This window comes from Babylonia areolata, chromosome 24 (assembly GCF_041734735.1).
Source record: "Babylonia areolata isolate BAREFJ2019XMU chromosome 24, ASM4173473v1, whole genome shotgun sequence".
Classification (NCBI taxonomy): Eukaryota; Metazoa; Mollusca; class Gastropoda; order Neogastropoda; family Buccinidae; genus Babylonia; species Babylonia areolata.
The window spans coordinates 19,426,912-19,450,128 of NC_134899.1; the positions used below are offsets into that span (position 1 = coordinate 19,426,912).

Consider the following 23,217-nt stretch of genomic DNA (forward strand, 5'->3'; position numbering starts at 1 on the left):
CTCTATTAAATCACTACGCAGTCTTCTATATTCTAAACTAGGTAACTGAAGTGCTTGCAACCTATTTTCATAGTCCATATCAGCAAAGCCAATGATTCTTTTAGCAAATCTTCGTTGAGCATTTTCAATTTTTGCCTCTAGAAAGCGAGAGAGGGCGGACGGGAGAACAGGATTGGAGGTTTCAATTCATTTTGTTTCAACGGGGTATGAGAGCGTTGCGGACTGTGGATATCCAAATCATAGCCTTTGTCCAAATACTCTACACAATACCTGCTGTTAAAAAACAAAACAAAAAAAAAACAGAAAAGAAAGCATCCGAGGCCTGATCCCCGCACACACCCAATTCTGATCTTGTTTTGATACAGATACAGTGGGATGGTGTGTGAGGTGGGGAGTCAGTTGGAGAGGGAGGGGGGGAGTAAGAGGGGGGCTGAGGATTGGGGGGGTTAGGGGTGTGTGTGTGTGTGTGTGTGTGTGTGTGTGTGTGAGGGGGGGGGAGGGGGGGGGGGAAGGGGTTGTGTTAAGGGGGAGTAAGCAAGCAACGCCACACCTGTCACTTCCGGTTTTCGAAACCAGTGTGCGGTTTCGCTTCAAGTGCTGATCTTCTCACAATCAAGGCTGTAAGTAATACAAGCATGCGAAATGATCATTGAGATTGCATAATTGTGATTGTAAAATAATATTTGATAAGTTTCAAGACGTGAATTTATTCGTATCAAAGGTATTATAGAATGCGCCAAATTTATCACGAGAAGTCGAACGAAAAGCCCGGCCGGCACGTCTGTAGATTTCACACGCAGTCATTCAACCCTTATGTTTGCAGAAACAAACAGGCAGCAGAAACACCACCGGCAGCAGCACTGATATAAGACAATTCACAACTTCTTATGGGTTTCATAACAGTGGCTTCCAAGAACCTTCTGGGCGCTTTAATTACAAGTTCAGAAAAAACTCACACCCAATTTTGTTGTTTGTGGCTTCCAGTTCCAGCGGCTCCGAAAGCCCAGAGCAGGTGGCAAATCAATCCGTGTGTGTGTACGCGCGCGTGCGGACGCGTTTGTCCATATGTGTGTTTTCAAAAACAGTTGAAAATTTTGCGGATAGATTTTTGTTTGCACTGCTAGTTCCGGTACTGTGTACATGCACTTGCAGGAATTGATATTCATTGTGATAAACATCAGTAACAATAACACAGCATCACAACTCATGTTTTGCACACGTTTTTTCTTCAAAAATCACATTGACAAAAAGTTTAAGAACCATGTATTTTCCACAGAGTTAAATCTTTACTGAGCTGTAGATAAATATAGTATACACTATGCCAGATTTAAACAAGGGTTTGTTCACAACAAGTGATCCAAAAGCACATAAATGGACACTGATTACGAGGGCAAAAGGCTTTTAGCCTATAGCCAAACATTTCTGTAATTCTGTGATTCTGTTTGAAAATTGGAGCGGATTTACTTGGGAAATCACATAATCCAGTTTGGGCCTACTTTTGCCAGATATGTTGTTCTCAGAAGTGAGATGATGAATATGATAATGGGAGATAATTTACCCACACATGTACGTACATATGCAGGCATGCATGCACGCACACTCATGCACGCACATACACATACACACACACACACACGCACCAAAGAAATCTATTAATATGAAATGTAAGTCCATATATATTATATCATTTCATGTATACACAAAGTGTGTATTATTTGAAATAGTGAAACTTGAATGCACATGACTGTTGTTTATATTGTCAGTTTTAAGGTATGGAGCACAGTATGATACTCGTTGGTCCATTATTTCCTGAATTTTTTATGTTATGCAGCAACTTTCAAAGCAAAAACAAATGCAAAAATGGGCAGTTTTCAAACAAAATTTTAACCATACCAGAGTTTCTGTGACAAGATAAAGTGGAATGATGTGAGTTTAAGATAGATGTGAGTTAGTATGCTATCAAAGCAGCTGATATGAGGATTTAAGTTTGACTATTCTTGTGCTGTATACTAAGTAAAAGACTAAATTCTTTCTCATTTGAAATGAAGGGTTGTAAATTTACATGTGTATGCACAGCTAATTTCAGTTTCAAAATCAAATTAACAAGGTTGAATGCATTGATACTGTTTACTTTAACTTGGTCACTATAGCTGATCATTGTGGCTGATCATTGGAACCCTCTTGTAAGTTGTGAAAGAGGGTAAAATTTAACTTTTAAGTATCCATTAAAGCCCAGTGATTCTACACAGTTCTCAAGATAAGTGAACAAAGGCTAATTTAAAAAAAGAATTCACATGTGTCTTGTTGAACATTGAGCAAGGTCAGCTGTTCTGTTATATCTTTCATATTTCACATAGAGCATGTCTGTTCAAAGAATATTTTGAAACTTGTAACAGATCTTTCTCCCCCAGATTGTGTGTGTGTGTGTGTGTGTGTGTGTGTGTGTGTGTGTGGATGAATTACTTCTAATACTTCTGTGCATTGTTCATGCCATGTGTATTGTTAAATGTGACTAGAGCTGCATGTATAAGTGCTGTAAATATGTATTTTGTTATTTATTTATTTTTTTTATAATGTATAGAAATTAGAATTGTCTTTGCTTGTTTAGTGGTATTCATTTAACAACTAACATTACAGAGCTGGAAAGTAATGTTAACTCAAAAATGTTAAATATCAGATACTGTAGAAATAACTACATATTGTACGGAAAGAAAAATGAGTCAAGAAAATTTGCAAGTCTAATACCTTAATTTGTTATGCATGTGCAGATCACCAGCAGCAACAATGGGGGATTCCATGGATGCTGTTGAGGCTCTGTGTGCTGACGTGTGGGCCTGGCGACTGGCGGAAAGTCCAGAACTGGCAACATTTTGTGGCTTTCATCATCTGGATGACTTACTGGATGATGTTAGCGAGGAAGCTTACATCAAAAGGGAGGTAAGTTTATTATCACAAAGTTCATACTAAGAAAGGCCATGAGTTTAGGTATCAGAAGAATGAAAGTTGGTGTGCAGAGACATCATGGAGTTTACTGACTGTTTCATACTTTCATACAGTCAAAGTAAAGTGACAAGGAACCAACCTTCTTCATTGTGTGTGATTTAAAAAGAAAAAAAAATCAGTATTGGTATTTGATAACAGTGAATTTTCACCAATTGTGTCATGAAAAATGGCGAAAAGGTAAACAATGATTAATAAGCAAACAAACAAACGAACAAAGAAATGAAAATAACAGACCATAAAATTTTAATGTAATGATTTATCTGATGTGAGTTTTTGGATCTTTTAATTTTTAAGTAATATGTCTCTTACTGCATCTTGAACTCAGTGCAGTTTGAATGAATGTGTATAATAATCAGTAGTGAATATCAATGCTTGCAGAATATGGTGAAAGAGTTCAAGAAAAAGGCTGATGCAATTGATGAAACCCAGTGCTCCAAACAGAGTAAAGTGAGCCTGCTACTGCTTCGAGATCAACTGCAAGAGTATCTGGATGGAGCTGCCTTCAAAGCGTAATGACTTTTATATTTCCAGAAATACTTATGTGTATACTTACTGTACATACATGCCATGCAAGCTGTCCAGATTTCCCTGAAATGAAACGATGTCAGTTATTGAAGCCAATTTCACATTGTATCTCGAAGTTTGAATGGTTTTTATTTTATTATAGAAATTTTTTGGTAAAATTGTTCTTTGTCTGTGTTGTTTTTTTAAATTTTTTTTTTTTTAAATTAATTAATTTTTTTCTTGTAGAATTGAAAATTGGAATCCATTTCAAGATAGTTGTAGTATATGCTAGGTAGCTGGATTAGTTTGTGTGCTTTCAGTTATGTCATCATCACTTTTAGGTGTAGTTTACTGAATTTCTGACTCATGATAGCGTGTTCAGTTTTACTGATTCATTTGTTGATTGATTGATTTATTCATTCATTAATCTGTCACTAGTGTCAGTCGTGTGGGTTTAAGGTCGTAGGAGTAAATGCTGTCATAGGTCAGTATGATAAATTATGAAAACCAGTTCTATTTGGCATTTTGCATAGTCAACCCAATAGACAGATTTTCACAGGCACCCATCCATGATTTTTTTACACACACACACACACACACACACACACACACACACACACACACACATATTCTCATGTGTACACATACACATGCATACACACATGTGCATCCACACCCGTCAACAGATGTACACAGTGACGTACACATGCATGCACACTTGTACACATGTATGCATGCACACACTCACACAGAGTTTATACATTATTTACTTTGATGTTGGGTCAAGTTGTGGATGAACATTGTGACACAGATATTTGTTCTTCAGTGAACTGAAATGTGTTTTTTTCAGGTACTTGTTTCCTATCAGCTACCTGGAAGGTGTGCATATTGACTTGATCCAGGGAATCCAGTTCATGAAGTTTGACACGGTGGACGACTTTGAAATCTTTGTTTCAAGACTGGAGAAGATGCCAAAGAGAGTGAGTAGTCTTTGAGAAAAGGAACCAAATGAAAAAGACAGTGAAATCAGAATCTACTCAAACTTGTGAGAGAGGACGACAATGCAGACTGGTTGTATTTAGTTCCAACATTGACCACGCTTCTACACTTCTGTATGAAATAAACATAGAAAGTAAGGAGTATTACGTGTTTATAGGTATCCTAGGTTGTGCAAGTCTGCAACAAATTGTGCAAATTTTGGGCCCAGTTGTCAAAATTTTTGTGTCTTTACCGTTGATATCTAAATTGCAAACTGATCAGTAGCAAATCATTTTCCTTTTTTGTTTTCATTTCCAATCCTTTTCTGTATTTCTAGTACTGTAGTAGATGTTGTTTCAGTTTTTATTCTTTCTTTTTTTTTTAAAATCATTTTTTCGTTAAAGTCAATTTAGCAACAACAAAAAACCAACAACCCTTTTCTTTTATAAATCTGATACGAGGTTGATGATGTGGATTTTTTTTGATTTTTTTTATTTTTTTTTTTTTGTAGTTTAGTGGTGGAGGGAGGGGAGGGGAATGATGAGTTTTGCTGTGTTTAGTAGTTAGGCATGTGCCTGTGATGTGGGTGTGTCTGTTGGCAGGTGGCTCAAGTGCAGGAGGTGCTGGAGAAAGGCATTGAATGCGACATGATGATGCATCGCTTCAGCCTGGTGAGTGTGGACAGCACCAGTGGTCTGTTTTAACACAGAAGAGTGGTTCAGAGATGCTTTACTTGCTTATGAATTGATTTTCATATGTATGGGTGAGAATGTGTCATATGCGTGTGAGCATTCAGGCCCCTGACATCTGGTACAAAAATGCATGTCAGAGCATCCTTGCAGGGCATATGTTGGTGATAAATGCAAACTCTATTGCTATCAACTACATTTTAAGTCAGGTTCTATGAGGTAATGTGAACAGACACACTCTTTTGTCTGAAAAAGAGAAAAAGTTCAAGTGGTTCCTTTCTGAGCTTTGAATTAGCTGCCATTGTGCCTCACATTGTGTGAGTTTTTTTCCAACTTCAGAGTTATCGTACATTCCTGTTATGTCAGAGTTAGTGGGGAAGAGAGAGCTTACACTTATACACTCTGTTAAGACTTTGACTTGTGTATGTGTTACATGTACATGCATGTGCCAACATGGACAGTTCTGATAATTTTTTTTGTGTTCATTATTTTATTTTGTTTTTTAATATAAGGCAAAATCAGCAAACACCATTCATGCTGCAACACAACACAACACAATACTACGCCGCACAACAACACCACACCACCCCCACACTATGCCACGATACCACAGCATATAACACACCACTGATCACACCACATCAGACCACAACAACATACCACACAACACAACACCACATCACATCACATCACACCACACCACACCACACCACACCACACCATACAACAAAACACTTAATCACACAACACCAGATCACAACTCCATACAACACAACACCAGATCACAACTCCACTCAACATAACACCACACCACACCACACCACAACACACAACACACAACACAATACAACACAACACAACACCACACCACACCACACCACACCACACAACACTTAATCACACAACACCAGATCACAACTCCGTACCACACCACACCACACAGCACAGCACAGCACAGCAGAAAGCACCACAGTACAACATGCAATGTTCCTGTTACCGGGAGTCAATGGTTTATGTTGTCAGGAAGGTGTGACTGACCAGCTGGACAAACTGATCACCACCCCAGTAGAGGAACACCCCTTCATGAAGCCATTCCTGGCTGAAGACAAGAAAGTGTCTGATGATGATTTGTAAGTGAAGAGAGACACAGACAGGGAGTGTGTGTGTGTGTGTGTGTGTGTGTGTGTAATGCTATGTTATACTAACAGCAAGTGATTTGTAATGTTTTTTTGCACACGTGAGCAGACGTGTGTGTCTGTATACAATCTATATTGTGTTTTCAATTTATTTCTGAACTGTGAAACACAGACAATCTCTCATTGTTCTCAGAGATCCTGTGAAAGGGAGTATCTCAGTTTCTGTGTACCTTTTCAGAAATTTATTTAAACATTTTTTTTTTACATATGTACAAGCAGAATGGTAAAAGTACTAACACTAGGCAGCAGTATGTGCCTGTGAACAATATAAACAATGTAAAATGTATGTTTTATAAACACTATATACAGGAATTTAAGAGAGGAAAATATATTGGTCAGTAGCCCACTAGAAGCATGATTTTGCTAATGAAATTGAAATGAATAATCACTGTTTACTGATTGAAACAAGGCTGTTAAATGGAATTCCAAGAGAATACATTATTTGTAAAAAAAAAGAAAAAAAAAAAAGAAAAAAAAAGTGACACGGATACTGTTGGTCATGAATTTCATTTTATTTTGGATTGTTCATATTGTTGGTGATGTTCATAAAGATTGTTGTCTGATAGATACCTGTGTCTGAAGTCTGTATTTTCATGTTATAAATAAATTATTTTCTGCAATCAAACAGGTTTTCCATAGACTAAGAAAATTCATGAAGACTTGCAGTGGGGTGCATAGGATACTTTCACAGAGAAGAAGGAATGATGACCCTCATTTTACCTTAATTGATGCAATGTCATGATGAACCCAGTTGTGTTCTTGATTATGTTGATTTCTAAAATCTTCAGTGTCCCCAAAGTGCTCAAAGTTTAATTGAATCTTGAAATCTTAAATATTGTGTCTGTTTTTTTTTTTATCAGAAGTAAATGTTGATCTTTTTTACAATCATTTTTGGAGTTCTCTGAATGATATAACATGTATATATATATATATATATTTTTTTTTTTATAGTATTCTGAGCTGTGAAATGTATATCTTCTATCAATGTTGTACAGGCAAAAGGTGAAGACAAAAGCTATGGATATCATCTCGTCACTCATCGCCCCTGCCTTTGACAAACTAAAAAATTTCTTGAAAGAGGTAGGTCTGAAACACTCGTCATTTTGCTTGAGCTTGGGGGATTTTCATGACTTTTCACACGTGCAGATGCAGAACGTAATGCTGCTGGCATCTCTGTGTATTATGCTTTGATGCATCAATATTTTGCACCTTATAAATATTACTAATAGCAGTAGTAGTATTTTTATGTATTTATCTATTATTTATTTATTTTATTTTTATTTTATTTTATTTTATTTTTTTATTATTTTTTTCTCGAGGCTTGACTAAGTGTGTTGGGTTACGCTGCTGGTTAGGCATCTGCTTGGCAGACGTGGTGTAGTGTATATGGATTTGACTGAACACAGTGATGCCTCCTTGAGCTACTGATACTGATATGCTTTGATATGTCAGAAGATTGTTAATGATACATGTGTCTTGTTATCAAGGACAAGGACATGGGCAGTCAAATACATACATTTTAATGATAATGATGCAAAGCTAGTCATATTACCAAAAAGAAAAAAAAGAGAAGAAAATCTCCCTCCCCCCACCCCATCCTTGCTTGGAAAGTCTTAATTCATCAGTCTTTGCATACACCAAAAACCGCTAACTCCTCATGTACTTGCACACAGGTGTTCCTGAAGAATCCCAAATAATGCTAACTCCTCACATCCTTGTACACACAGTTGTACCTGAAGAATCCTAAATAATGCTGACTCTTCACATCCTTGTACACACAGTTGTACCTGAAAATCCCAAATAATGCTAATTCCTCACATCCTTGTACACACATTTGTACCTGAAGAATCCTAAATAATGCTGACTCTTCACATCTTTGTACACACAGGTGTACATGAAGAATCCAAAATAATGCTACATCCTTGTACACACAGTTGTACCTGAAGAATCCCAAGTAATGCTAACTCCTCACATCCTTGTACACACAGTTGTACCAGAAGAATCCCAAGTAATGCTAACTCCTTACATCCTTGTACACACACCTGAAGAATCCTAAATAATGCTGACTCCTCACATCCTTGTACACACACTTGTACCTGAAGAATCCTAAATAATGCTGACTCCTCACATCCTTGTGCACACAGGTATACCTGAAGAAGACGCGGGTGAGTGAGTGTGTCTGCTCGCTGCCAAGCGGCAAGGAGATGTACCAGCAGTGTCTGCAGTTCCACCTGTCGTGCAACATGTCAGTGAAGGAGGTGCATGAGCTGGGCCTCAAGGAGGTCGACCGCATCCAGAAGGAGATGAAGGCCTTGGCCAAGAAGGAGGGACATACCCACATCTTCGACTACATCAAGAAGCTCAAGACCAAGACGGAGGGCAAGTTCAAGACCACGGTGAGGGCTGGCTGCCGACAGCCGAGTGGTTAACCATTTGAATGTTGAACCTGGGTGGAATGGGATCAGTTTGGCAAGAGTTTGAAGTGTAGTTTCTTCTTTTTGTGTACTTTTCAGTGGTGTAATTGATTTTGCCAAACAAAGGTAACATAATCTCAAGAGGAATTCCAAATAAAGGTGACTGACAATCTGATCAGTAAGCTTAGTCTTATCTCAGTGTGGGGACAACCCTTTGCTGACGAACTTACACATCAGCAGCAGTCAAGGGGTTAAAGAGGTGGGGTTTACAGCCTGAGAGACCTGGGTTTGAATCCCAGTCACAACACTTAGTGGGTTAAAGGGCAGATATTGATCCAGTCTCCTGTCTGTTGATGTGCAGACCAGGGTTAAAGGGCAGATATTGATCCAGTCTCCTGTCTGTTGATGTGCAGACCTGCTCGAACTTGAACATTGTTTATATGTACGTGCATGCACAAGATACATTTTTACAGCATCCAAGGTCAACAGACATGGACACTTTCTAGTGCCTGAACCCCCTTTTATGTTTGTACATGTGTGACAGAAAATCAAATATGCGCATTAAAGATTTCCTCGTAAAAATTTCCACGGTTTGGCCGTTTACTTTTAGGAGGTTGTTTTTTTTTAATAAATTTTTATAAATCTCTTTTATTTCATTATTTGTTTATTTAGATACCTGTTTTATGTTTATATTGTTCTACTCATTACTTATATTCAAACAAACTCTCAAAATTCTGTGATGCTTTTGAAAAGCTTATGCAGTATACCAGTGAAACAACAGGACTTAAAACATGACACAATAATGATGACAGATGATGATGATGATGATGATAATGATAGCGATGATGAAGAGTTGCCTGCTATATTCTAAACCTGGCTGGCTGTGGTATCAGGAAGAAGCACTGGAGTACGTGAAAGACCTGTGCCACAACAAAATCCAGCCCAAGCTGTCGGCCCTGTTTCAGAACATACCTGATGCCCCTCTCAGGTAAGATGTTGGCTGGTGATGGACTGGTGTAGAATAACGTGACCTGTGAAACAAGGATGGTTTCAAGCTTTTATCTTTCTTTGAAGGTGGCATGGTCAGAGCTGGAAGACTTTGTGAAAGAATCATGAAATATGGTCTTGAAAAGATATGCATGCTTTAGTCTTTTTTTGTCTTTTTTTTTTGTCTCCATGCATATTGATAATTTATTGATATGGGCAGCATGAATGTATAACGTGTTTGCGTGTGTGTGCGTGCGTGCGTGCATACATGTACATTGTTTCGCAGTCTCACACAACAAAGTGGCTGGCCATTTGTTTGAGTATCGGTGTGTGGAGATTTACAGATGTAATTGCCAGTGTAAATGTTTCACAATTTCTACTTCATGTGTTTCATAGTTTGCCTCTGTGTGTGTGTATGTGGGTGTGTGTGTGTCTGTGTCTGTGTGTCCGTGTGCATGCAAGCTTGTGTGTTTGTGTGAGTGTGTATGTGTGTATTTTGGCAAGCTTGAGCGTGTCTTGGTATGCATGCATGGGTATGTGTTTTGGAAGGGATGGGGTGGGGACGTGGGATGATCTTTGCATTTGTGAAATGACAGTCTGTCAGCTTCTCTCCCTTGGGGTTTTGTGTGTGCAGGTGATGCTTATTCTGGTTTCCCATGTGCTATGTCTCATGAGATGAACAGTGTTGTGTGTGTTCATCAATTAGTGATTGCACATATGAAATTCCATTTGGATTGATAGAGTATTTTTGGTTTGATTGATATTATTTGATTTGATTTGATTTGATTATTCATTCCTGGACTAAATTGTTTAAATGTGTGTGTGTGTGTGTGTGTGTGTGTGTGCCTGCGCAGAAAACCAGATGAAAACATCTCAGTACCCACTTGATTTTTCAGGTCTGTACTCTTGCGGTCCGTTTATGTTTGCGGTTTTAGGCCTCATTAACTGAACTTGTGACCAGCTGAGATGCTGTGATGGTCTTTGGTCCACACTAGCCAGCACACACAGACACACGCTGCACCACAGTACTGATCAATACTCTTGTATTGTTCTAGGATCTTGCCCACCCCGTCTGAAATGGTCAATGCTCCAGAGGCGTTCTACTATGCTGGCACGGCGAATGGTGCCCGGCCAGGTATCTACTACCTCAACACAGCCAACCTGGATTTATTGTAAGTGTTATGTGTGTGTGGGGTTGTGGAGGAGGGGATATGTGTGTGTGGGGGGGAGGCAGGAAGGGAGGGGGTGGTGCTATGGGGAGGGATGTGCGTGTAGGGGGGAAGGGGGAGTGTCTTCAAGTGTATGTTTGTGTATCTACTACTTAAACCCTCCTGGATATTTTTGTTTTGTGGATGTATGAGTGTCTCTGTGTGTGGGAGAATGTGTGTGAGTGTGTGTGAGTGAATATGTTTGTGACTGTATATTTGTGACTATGTGTATGAGCGTGTGTATGTGCGTGCGTGTGTGCATGTGTACATGCGTGCGTGCATGCGTGTGTGTTTTGACGGTGTTTATGTGTATACATGTGTATTTGTGACTGTGTGAATGATTGTGTTTGTGTGTATTTGGTTTACTTGAATGTCTTCACATAAGAAAGTGATTGAAGACAAGAGAATAAAAAGAATGCACATCAAGAGATGACTTGAGATAAATAAGCGAATGGGTGATGGAATGATTGTGGCAGAGCCTGTGTGTGTTTGCGTATTTGACATGCTCAGAAAATCAGGACTGCATAGTTCCTTGTTGGCAGCAACATGAAGACATTAAAATTTTCCATTACTGAAATGAAAATGTACAGAAATCTGTGCTCAACATGATTACTTATTCATTGAGTTACACCCACACAGAAAGAAGCTTGTGATTTGATTTGTGTGCTTTGTTGTGCAGACACAGATATTCCTTGACAGCGCTATGCTTGCATGAGGCTGTCCCCGGTCACCATCTCCAGGTATCCTGTGCGTCTGTCTGTCCGTCTGTATGTCTGTCCATTTGTCTGTCTGTATTTGATGATCCTTTAAAATCCTCTAAAATTCTTATGCTTTTCAAGATGCTTAGCTGATGTTCAGATGAACAGGCAGGACAGTTTGAGCATAGAAATTTAAAAAAAAGAGGACAAAAGCCTCAAGAGAAAAGAGTTATTTGGCAAAATGAAAGTTTGCTGGCAAGATATGCAGAAATGCAAGAATGTTTGCAAAGGTGATTTGATGTTAAAAGCAGAATGGTTTATCAGAACATTGTTTGGTATATGTCTGCTTATACTTATATTTATTGTGTTGTCTTGCTGTGAGATCTCTAATTTGGTTGCCATAACAAAGTCCCAAGTTTTTCACTGTTCATAATTATACAGAGCCTATTCTGTTCCAGATTTAATATCTAATAATGTGGAAAAGAATCACCTACAGAATGATTTCTTGTGATGGTATGACCAAAACTGTAAACCAAACACTTTAGATCTTGGGACTGTATTTTTTCTTTTTTTTATGTCTTGATTTTTTCAGTTATCATATGGTTTGAATGAGAAAACATTACCAGACTTCCGCCGTTACAGTCAGGACAGCAAATGGTATCTTGCACCAAGTTGTTTCTCCTTCAATTCAGCTTATGTTGAGGTGAGGTTGTGGTTAGTATTTCAGGTTTGGCTTTTGTGGATGTTTAGTTCTCTTTGTTTTTTTGTGTTTGTTTCCAGTCAGTATATGCAATGAACGAAAAAACGTTGCCAGACTTTCGTCGTTACTGTGAGGATGGCAAGTATTACCTTGCTCCAAGTCGCTTCTCTTTCAACACTGCTTATGCTGAGGTGAGCTGTGTGTGTGTGTGCACGCTGGGGGGTGCATCCGTGCATGCACTGATAAAAAATCTCTTCATAATTTGCTTCTTTTGTCAGCTGCCATTTTGGGATCATTTGGGCTCTTGATGTGTGCTTTTGTGGTTCATTACTTAAACAGTCCTCCAAGGTTCTGTTGGAGAAGGAAGATGAAGGGGAAGACAGCAAAAAAACCCAAAAAAACCAAAAAACAAACAAACGATAGACTGAAAAAATATTGCAGAATGGATGGGGAAAGCCATTTGCAGAGACCCAGGCTTTTACACCCTACCAGCAGACTTGGAGGAATCTGATGAACAGTTGTTTTGTGCAGTACCACATTGACACTTCCCAGAGTTAAGGGAAAAGAAGAAGTTAATGGCCTTCTGGGTCAGTAACTCTGTCACCAGCCTTAAGGGTTTTCTAGCTTCTGGTCCAAAGACTGCCCTGGGAACACAGAGGATTATTTTCTTAGGATCCCACCCCATAGCCAAAGCCTTTAATGAAGCCATTCATGCACAGTCTGGAGGAAGTTTGGTCCCAGGCCAGATGTTCTTAGTGAATGTAAAGTTACCATATATCACAGACTGCAGGTCACTTCGGATTATGAGATAAGATGCAATATCCAAATTTGATTAAAAATGAGGTTTTAACAATATTTAAGGGGCAGCACATTATAAGGCATATATATCAGAGTGAGTTGAGCATTAATGGTTTAATTACTTTCGCTGCAGTGGCCATGTTTGCACCTTTGGTTAAAGTCAGTTTCGAGGCCCTGGCATCATCATCGGAGCTGTCTTTAAATGTTGCATCATGTGCTCGCTTGTCTGCTCTGTTGAACCTTGCCTTCTTTAATTCATCTGTCTCGCTGTCTTTAATGTGTTGTTTGTGTGTATGTAACTTGTTTGCTTGGGGGCTGTGTTTTTTTTCTGATTCATGGGATAGTTTGTTCGTGGTCACCATAATAAACATTACACTTCCAGGTTCTGAGACCAACCTCCATATGATTATAACTCTCAACAACACTTTTACAGATATCAACCATACATATATCACATCATTATATCGTGAGGCACATGGGTAAATATTTAGTGAAAAGGATCACTTTATAGTTGTAATTATGCATTTTCATACCAAGATGAGTGGTCAGTGTACTAACATACAAAATTTATTGGTGAACAACATTTTGATATCCTTTTCTGTGTTGTCTTTTGAAGTGGACTTAGCATCATGGTTTGAATGCCAGGATCTGTGTTGCAGGGCTGGGGTTTATATTCTGAGGCCCTGGGTGAAGAGATGGGTGTGTACGAAGACAGCGACATGCTGTGAGTATTTGTTTCCAAGCTGCAGAAGAGGAAAGCACAGAGAGATTGGTTCAGTGAAGACAAAGTGTGTGTGTGTGTTTGTGTGCACGTTTGTGTATGTGTGTGTGTGTGTGTGTGTGTGTGTGCACGTTTGTGTATGTGTGTTTGTGTGAGTGTGTGTGTGTGCTTTTGTGTGTGTGTCTGAGAGAGAGAGAGAGATGGTTAGAGTAGTGAGATAAGATGAGCAGCATGAAAGCAACACTAAGAGATCTAAGAAGATGAGGCAAGAAGGTAAGCAAAAAGCTTTTAAAAAATGATCTCTTCCAACAATATTGACATATGTTTTGTTGCTGTTTGCAGACTTGGACGGTACTGCTTTGAAATCTTCAGAGCTGCTCGCCTGGTGGTGGATACAGGCATCCATGCTTATGGGTGTGTATTTTCTTCATTTATGTCTGTGTACATGGGTGTGTTGTTATGGGTGTGTTTTTTGTTGTTGTAAATTTATATCTGTGAACATGGGTGTGTCTTTATGGGTGTTGTGATAAATATTTATATTTGTGTACATGGGTTTGTATTTTCTTGATTTATATCTGTAGAGTGTCTTGTTTGTCCTCTTTTTGATTTTGCCCTCTGTGTGCGTGTTTGGGGCAGGTGGAGCAAGCACAAGGCCATCAACTACATTGTGGATCAGGCCATGATGGACTACGATGTGGTGAAGAACGAGGTCAACCGCTACATCACCTGGCCGGGACAGGTGAGGCTGTGCCCCCTCGCCCCTCCCTCCCTGAGCCCTCTGTCTCTCCTCCCCCCAACCACCCAAATTCCCTTGACCTTTACCTTGACCTGCCCCCCTCTGCCCCCTCCCCAATACCTCCCAGTCACCCTCCTCCCCACCCCAACCCCAGTCAGTCATTTCCGCTGTCTGTTGGGTTGAGAGAGCAGAGGAATGTATTTGTCAAGATATTAAACTGGAATTTTCTCAGCAGAAGAAAAAAGATAGGTTGTGGGCAGTTTTGTTGTGGATAATGTTTTTCAGTTTAGTGTGGGTAATTTGTGTGTATGTGTGTTGTGTGTGACAGCCATTTGTGTGTGTTTGTGTATGTTTGTGTGTGTGTGTGTGTGTGTGTGTTTGTGTATGTGTGTGTGTGTGTGTGTGTGTTCTTGTATGCATTGTTGTGTATATGACAGCCATTTGTGTATGCGCGTCTGTGATTCTGTGTGTACTTTTTTTTTATATGACAGCCATGTTTGTGTGTGTGTGTGCAATATGGGTGTGTATGACAGCCATGTTTGTGTGTGTGTGTGTGTGCAATATGGGTGTGTATGACAGCCATGTTTGTGTGTGTGTGTGTGTGCAATATGGGTGTGTATGACAGCCATGTTTGTGTGTGTGTGTGTGTGTGTGTGCAATATGGGTGTGTATGACAGTCATCTGTGTGTGTGTGTGTGTGCAATATGGGTGTGTATGACAGCCATCTGTGTGTGTGTGTGTATGTGTAAGCGTACATGTATGCATGTGTTGTGTGTATGTGACATCCATTTTCATTGATATGGTGTCATGACTGCCTGTTTTTGCTGTACCCAGGCCTGTGCCTACAAAGTGGGAGAACTCAAGATCTGGGAGCTGCGCCATAAAGCAGAGAGGGAACTGCGTAAGTTTCATGAGGACGTTATGTCAAGTCTATCTGTCTGTGTTCCAGTGTAAGATGATATGCAGAAGATCAAAATCACACGTCAAGGATCCATCAATCCATTTCAGCCGTTTGGTGGATTACAGACACAAGAATATACACAGCACACACGCAATTGAATATGGTTTTCTTCATAGCTGGGTAAAAAAAAAAACCTGTGAAAACCCACTTATATTTCATGAGTGAACGTGGGTGTTGCAGAAAACGATTTATTGTAAGTCACAAGTATGCATTTAAAAGTTGTTTTTCATGCAGGTCAAGGAGTCTTTTTCTGTCTGTGTCTGTCTACCTGTCTGTGATTCGGTGTAACTAGAAAATTAAAAAAACCTATCTTGCAGTATAGTAAATTTTAGGAGTATTGACACAGAAATCCTTATCTGTGTGTCTTATTTACCTGTCTTGTGATTCATTGGAACTAAAATGAACATTAGTATGCAGTTTAGATAATTCTAAAAACACTTACTGATGGTTTAGAGATGCAGTGATGTTGTGGAACTGGATGTGAGGGTGATAGGCGGAAGTGCAGACTGTGTGTATATGTGTCAGTGTGGACTTGGTGTATATATGTTGGTGTGGACTGTGCGTATGTTTGTTAGCCTGGAAACACAAACTAAAGCAGTCACATGCATCTCAAGACACATGAAGGAGAAAGACAGAGGGAGAGAGAGAGAAGAGCAATAATGAAGCAAAAATAAAAAATCCTATTCTTTCAGACTATTAGCACCTGTTAATAATGGTGATATATTCATATAATGCTGAATCTTGTGTGGAGATAAATTGACATGCTTTCACTCACCATTTTCACACATATGCATAACTCTCAGCTAAAGGGATGAATGACAAAACTTATTAATACATATCGATAGAATGCTAGAGAAACTGGATGGAAAGAAGGAAAGGAAAGATTTTAGTTTTTTTTATAATTATTTTTTGATTAAAAAAAAAAATGTTTGTGAGTTTTTGGATAAAACTGTCCATAATTTTGTTGACATTAGGGCACAAATTTGACATCCGAGCATTTCATGAGACCATCTTGAAATGTGGCGCTGTCCCCCTTCGCTGTCTGGAGACCATCGTTGATGATTTCATCGCGGAAGTGGGGCCACCGACACCCGAGCCAGAGCCAGAGCCAGAGCCAGAGAACAGCAACGAGGACGACACGGCCGCTGACGACAGCAACAGAAACAGTGAGGAGGACAAGGAGCAGACGGAAAACAATCTGGATGGGGGCGATTCATGAGGACGTATTGTGTGTTGTGGCTTTCTGATGACACTTGTTGCTTTTACCACCAGTGACTGAAGGGGAGGAGGGAGAGAGGAGAATGTGAAGGAGTTTTTAGTGCATCCTTTGTGTAAAGCAGGAATCATTTAGAGCTGGCTTGATTAATTGTTGGTGGTAGGCCCTGCAGTGAACAGTAGATTTCAGTGTTTTTTATTTTATTTTTTACTTCTTTTTTTTTTTTTTTCAAATAAACAAAAAAAATTTCTGTTTACAGGCATTTGTTTGTTTTGAGTGTTGACTTGTTTCTTATGCACTTGCTGCATATTTATGTTAACTCCTTTTCTTTTTCTTTTTTTTTTGAGTTGCTACTTAACAGTGTGAAATTCCTTTGTCAAGAATAACCGGGAGAGAGCTTCAGATATAAGTGGTTGGTCTGATCTGGCAAGTGGAATTTTGTATCTTGCAAATCTTTGTTCTGTTTCTATTGTTATCTGTAAAACATGTTCCTGTTCTCTAGGCAGCAACGCATCAGATGAATGTTGTGTAAACATTGGTCCCAGAACCTGTGCAGTCCTGTGTGTATTTGGAGAGACGTGTTCTGTGGCAAGCGAGTGTGGATGGGATAGAGTGAACACAGGATGCTGAAAATTCATTGCTGCCTGTTCTTCAGATGCTTAAAAAAGGGGGGGAAAAAAAAAAAAGGAATGGAAAACTAAAAAGGAAAGAGATAACAGTCCTAAAAGGTAAATCTCTCTCACAGCATTTGACTCATTGTGCTTAATGGTTGTCACAAGTCTTCATTCATGGTAATCTTAGGGACTGATTTGAACAATAGTGCTCTGATGTAGGCAGTAGCATACTTGGATTGTGAAATTATTTTGAACTGCTCATGGCACCGATAGCCAACGGCAGTTAATAAAGATTACAGACTTGGATATTAACTCCTCCCTTCACAAGACCTTGAGTGGTGGTCCGGATGCTAGTCTTTCGGATGAGACGATAAAATGAGGTCCTATGTGCAGCATTCACTTAGCGCATATAAAAAGAATCCATGGCAACAAAAGGGTTGTCTTTGGCATAATTCTGTTGAAAAATGAAATTATTTTGAACTGCTCATGGCACCAATAGCCAACAGCTGCTAAGAAAGAATACGGACTGGGATATTAACTCCTCCCTCCACAAGACACTTGAGTGGTGTTCCTGGTGCTAGTCTTTCGGATGAGACGATAGAATGAGGTCCTATATGCAGCATTCACTTAGCACGCATAAAAGAACCCATGGCAACAGAAGGGTTGTCTTTGGCATAATTCTGTTGAAAAATTCACTTTGATAATGTGCTTCTCTCTGTGGAGAGCAGCCCGAATTTCACACAGAGAAATCTGTTTTGACAAAATGTAGTACAACACAATGCAATGCAGTGCAGTGCAATACAAGTACATGGCAAGTGAAAGGTCTGTGCATTGTATTTGAGGGGATAGTTTAGACGGTGACTGGGAATCAGTCCATTCTGATCTTTCAGTGAGAAACGTTTTAGTTGACTTTTTCAGAAAACTGATACTTCCAGAACTGAAACACTAGAATAATTTCTCAGACATCAACAGGAGCATCACACAAAGATGCTACAGTTGTAGTCTCTACTGTCTTGCCGTGTGTTTGATGAAAATAGTATCTTTGTGTGTGAGCCGGATTAGTCAGTTGATCATTGCTGTCTTTTTCATTCAGTTCCAGAAAAAAATGGCTGTTAAAAGTTGTGTCAAAAAGGTCAGTGGAAATGTGTGACATGCAGTAAAGTTCAGGTGTTGGAGGGCTGGGTTGGAGAAACACTGTTGATTTGGGTATGAGTAATTTTTTTACCTTTGTTGTTGAATTTACCCATGATGCATTTATTTCAAGATGTTAAAGGTCGAACTTCAGACAGCGGTGACTGTTACAGTCAGTCGTCCATGGAATTCAAACTTTTAGAACTTAGGTGTTAGTTTGGTATGCACTAGTGGAAAGAAGGGAACTGAAGAGAACAGAGCAAACTAATGAGTTAAGACCAAATTTCAACACACTGTCAGCAGCTAGTTTTCATGTGGTGTGATCATAAAATTGAAGGCAGCTTAAACGAAACAAAAAGTTCTTTTCACTACACATACTCCGGCAGGGAGTCCTATTCCTGAATTTTCTGTAATAGTACTGCGAAAAGAAACAGGTTGCTTTTGGAACTGATTGAGTCTCTTGTCAACATACTTTTAACTGGAGTGGGTCCTGAGGTGTGAGTAATGACCTATCCCAGGTGAACACAACTGTCCACACACATTGCAGGGAAAGGAGCCCAGGGGGCACAGTCCCTTGTGCTTGTACTTCTCCCATTGAAATTTTGTTCTGTAGGACTGCCTGTTTCCCTGAAACATGTTCAGCCCCTTTGCACAGACCAGTCTCAGTTGGCTGTGGTCTTTGGCTGTCACTTTCATGGCTGAGGGATGAATGCCACAGCTCCTCAGGTTGGTCTTCAGTGTGTCTTTGTACCTTTTAAAGGGTTGTCTGTAGTTGATATAGAGGAGGAGGTAAGACGATGTTTAAATAACTCAAGAGCATTTTCATTCACTTTCTTAGTTCAGCACATTGGAGGTACAGTGTTTGAGTATAACCAGAGAAACTGATGACAGTTTTGCCCTTTTGGTATCTTGTTAGGTTTTCCAGTTTGCCATCTGCAGGGAAAATGATCTTTTCTTATGTATGGAAGTAGAAAACCTTCATTTTTACCATGCTCAGTGAACTTACACAGGAGGAAGAACATGTTTGGGGTGCAGGTTGTCCCACTGTGTCAGTTTGATAAAGAGTTGGCCAGGGGCACTTTCGCTGATTCAGGATTTTAATAGTTTAAAAAAACATTTTTTAAACACTGCTGTATGCTAGTTTTCAACAGTTAAAGTGAATAGGATTTGTGTTGTTTGTATTCAACTTTTTTTTTTCTTTTTTTTTTGGTGTACCAAGATGCCTTTTGTGTTTATGTATGTTGGTTAATCATCACTCACATCTTGTCACTCCTGTGGATTAGATGGATGGATTGTATGCAACTCATTCATATACTTTCATGTCCCTGCTTGCCACTGACTTCTGGTTGTATGTTTATGTATGTTATTGTAATATATTATCCAGGTTCACCAGCTTATTAGAAACTGCTTGTGGTTTGCTGGGTAGGTTCGGTGGGAAAATATTGAAGTGAGCAAAGGTCATGCTTCTCAATCATATATATTGTGAAAGAAAATATGATGGTGGCATCTATTCCAGTATTCAGTCAGTATGGAAATGCTTCATAAGGAAAGGAGAGATATCACAGTAGTAGTATGATAAAAAAAAAAAAAAAAAAGTTATCTGAAACAGTGATAGATTAGAGAACATTATTTTTGTGTCGGCTAAGCAGTGTTTAAAAATACTCTGTAAGCTGCAGCTTTTTAGTGATATTTCCCTTATGTTTTTTTCTGTTTCCTTCAGTCATCCTGTATTCTTTCTCAGTGTTTGGTGTCCTGCTGTGAATCTGCCTCTCCACCTGAAGAAAGCTTTGAAATACATACATGCATTGTGGCAAATGCGTAGTCTCACTTTATGTATCTACCACAGAAATAACCACAAAAAGGGGTACCCTGAAATTGGCTTATCAGGCACCACTGTATAGAACATGCCATCAAAAATGTCCTCTGCTGTCTGATACAGAGCATCACTCTGCGTCGACTTGGCTCAGAAGTTTCTGTCACTGCTGTGACATAAAGAAAATGGCTGGTTTGTTTTGTTTAGACATGATCACAGTTGCCAATGTACACCAAAATGGCTCTCACACATGTATTTAAAAGCTGTATGTGCCACTGTTCAGAGCTAAAGAATAAGGACCAAGAGATGGATACACACAAACTGTTGGCATTGGTTTTGAAAAGATGTGAAAAGTAAAATTTGCATTTAACGTTTGAACCTTTTCTGTGGGAGTTGTGGAATGTTTTTATTGTCAGGACAGATCCGTTGCCTCTAAGCACTGAACAAAATAGGTTGAAATGGAGAGGTAAAGGTTCACGTTGGATGCTCATCAATCACATTTATAATGTTTCCATTGTGTGATATCCTTGTGCATTGGTATGCCAGAAAAAAACGTAAAAGGTTACAGATTGTAGAGACTCAGAGAGCAGATAGCAAAATGCACAATTTTTTCAACACATTAGTTCAAGTGAAATCAGTGTGCATGATAAGCTTACACTCATCATGTCTGTAGAAGATGAGATCAGTCTGCATGACGCACAGGCTCTGGAATTTGGTGTTTCTACTGGATGAACTCTGTGGCAGAATGGGTTGGGAGTTGGACTTCTGATCAATTGCTCACAAGTAAATAGGGTCCAAAGCCTTATTTGAGGCTGTGTGACAGAATTGGCATTGGACTTGTGACCCAGTGTTTGCAAGTGATCAGGGTTTGAGTCCCCATTTCGACATGGTGTTGTGACTGTGGGAAAGACATGCTGCTTCCGTTTTCCTCACTCCACCCACATGTGAACAGGTATCCGAGTTTGGTGAGTGAAGGTTAAAAAAAAGGTGGAAGGAGAGGATTAGACACGGTAGATGTGAATTCACTGTCCTGATAGCCATAAAAGGTTATGGGACATGTACCCTTTTTTAAAATTTTGTTATTTGTATGTACAATATTGTGGCCAGCAGTCTGACATTTTTTTAGTGAGATTTTATTGCCTGCCAAAAGAAAGTTCTGGTAGGCTCGAGTATTGTCAGATGATCCGTTCCATTGCTGGATGCAAACTTTCTGCCACATGCATTTGTGTTTCGCTCACACATGATGTCATATCAGGCTGTTGCTTTTGTGTTGTACTCCATCTGTGGAAGAATGGAGTGGTTATAATGGTTACATTCACTGCTCCATCTGTGGAAGAATGGAATATTTTAATCGTTGCATTTATCTATCAGTCTGTGGAAGAATTGAATGTTTTAATGGTTATCACTCACTTCTCCATCTGTGGAAGAATGGCATCATTTGTTACATTTATTGACTGCTCCGTCTGTAGAAGTGTAGTGATTTAATGGTTATTTCCACTTTTGTCATTGGAAGATAGGAGTAATTTATTGGTTATCGTTCACATGTCCATCTGTTGAAGAATGGAGTAATTGAATGGTTAGGTTCACTTCCCCATCTGTGGAAGAGTAGAGTAAGTTAATGGTTATTCATTTGTCCATCTGTGGAAGAATGCAGTAATTTAAATGGTTAGGTTCATTTCCCCATCTGTGAAAGGGGTGGTGGGGTAATTTGTGGTTAACATTTTCTCCATCTGTGGAAGAATGGGGAATTTGATGGCCAACATTTTCTTCATGTGTGGAAGAATGGAGAAAGGGTCAATTTTTTGTCCATCTGTGGAAGAATGGAGTTAATTCTTACATTCACTTCTCCACCTGTGGATTAATGGAACAATGCAATGGATGTATCCATTTATTCTGTTGTTTTCAAGTGGAACATCAGATTTACTCGTATCTGTTTCCAGTGTGAATTATCTATCTGTACTCTGATTCTACTCATTGTGAAATTTCATGTTGCTCTTTTGTTAAGGACGTTGCATGTTTCTTATTCACTGTTGTGCGATTACTGTTACTACTATTATTACTGGTGCGGTTTGTATTGGACTTGTGTAATGTATGAATGTGGCATACATTTCCTGTTCATTTCTGGTCATGATGACCCCATCACTGTCATTTTGTTGTTTGTTTATGCTTGTGTATTCAAGCAAATTTTTTGTTCCTTTCTTTTTTTGTGTGTAAATAAACAAACAATGCAGTCTCTCTATTCATTGGTTTGTGTCTGTTGAAGGAATCAGCAACATTTTTTTAATTTTTTAAATTTTTTTAATTTTTTTTTTTTTAGTATTTCCTCTTAGATTAACAGTCAAGTATCCTATGTTTTGATTGTCAAAAGGGGCCCACTCTTTCCTCAAGCAGTACCTCTTCCAGAGCACCTTGGCTAAAAACACTATGAATGATTCGAGGGAGATTGTCACTGAACTTGGCTCAGCAACAAAGCAATTATTGTTGTCAGAAGGGTGCTTTTTCTATTTTCACCATTTTGCTGCTCCATTATCTACACTGTTTCAGTGACATTACCAGTACTCCCAAGGGCAACTCTGGTGGGTAAATGGTAAAACAATAAAACCTGCAAGCCTGTGGAAAAACTTTATCTGCAGGACAGAAGGGGTGGCGGTAGTTAACGTTTTGAGCTGCAGGGTATTGTATACTAACGTTTATACTAGGATTCGCCCATAGAAAATTCATGCATGTGGCCAAGAAATGTAACCTAGGATTAATGTATTTTTCAACTCATTTTACTCCTCAAGGCTTCAGTGTTCACTGCATGGGAAAATGACAGAATTTAGACATTCATTATCAAGTTTACTTTGTATA

The 23,217-nt window shown here is 39.2% G+C and overlaps 1 protein-coding gene across 2 annotated transcripts; it reads left to right on the forward strand.

The window, feature by feature from the left end:
- The first annotated feature begins 563 nt into the window (after nt 1–563).
- On the forward strand, nt 564–22,604 carry LOC143298678 (uncharacterized). Of its 2 annotated transcripts, none has more exons than XM_076611563.1 (17): nt 564–620; nt 2,769–2,937; nt 3,382–3,512; nt 4,358–4,487; nt 5,088–5,156; nt 6,198–6,304; nt 7,366–7,450; nt 8,515–8,766; nt 9,678–9,772; nt 10,827–10,943; nt 11,659–11,719; nt 12,270–12,380; nt 13,835–13,899; nt 14,239–14,310; nt 14,533–14,635; nt 15,467–15,533; nt 16,568–22,604. In XM_076611563.1, the coding sequence occupies exons 2-17, from the start codon at nt 2,785–2,787 to the stop codon at nt 16,810–16,812; spliced, it is 1,863 nt and encodes a 620-aa protein (XP_076467678.1). In that variant the 5' UTR covers nt 564–620; nt 2,769–2,784; the 3' UTR covers nt 16,813–22,604. The 2 variants fall into 2 exon arrangements, with proteins under 2 accessions (XP_076467678.1, XP_076467677.1); XM_076611562.1 differs by lacking the exon at nt 12,270–12,380 and adding an exon at nt 12,458–12,568.
- Nucleotides 22,605–23,217: the final 613 nt, after the last annotated feature.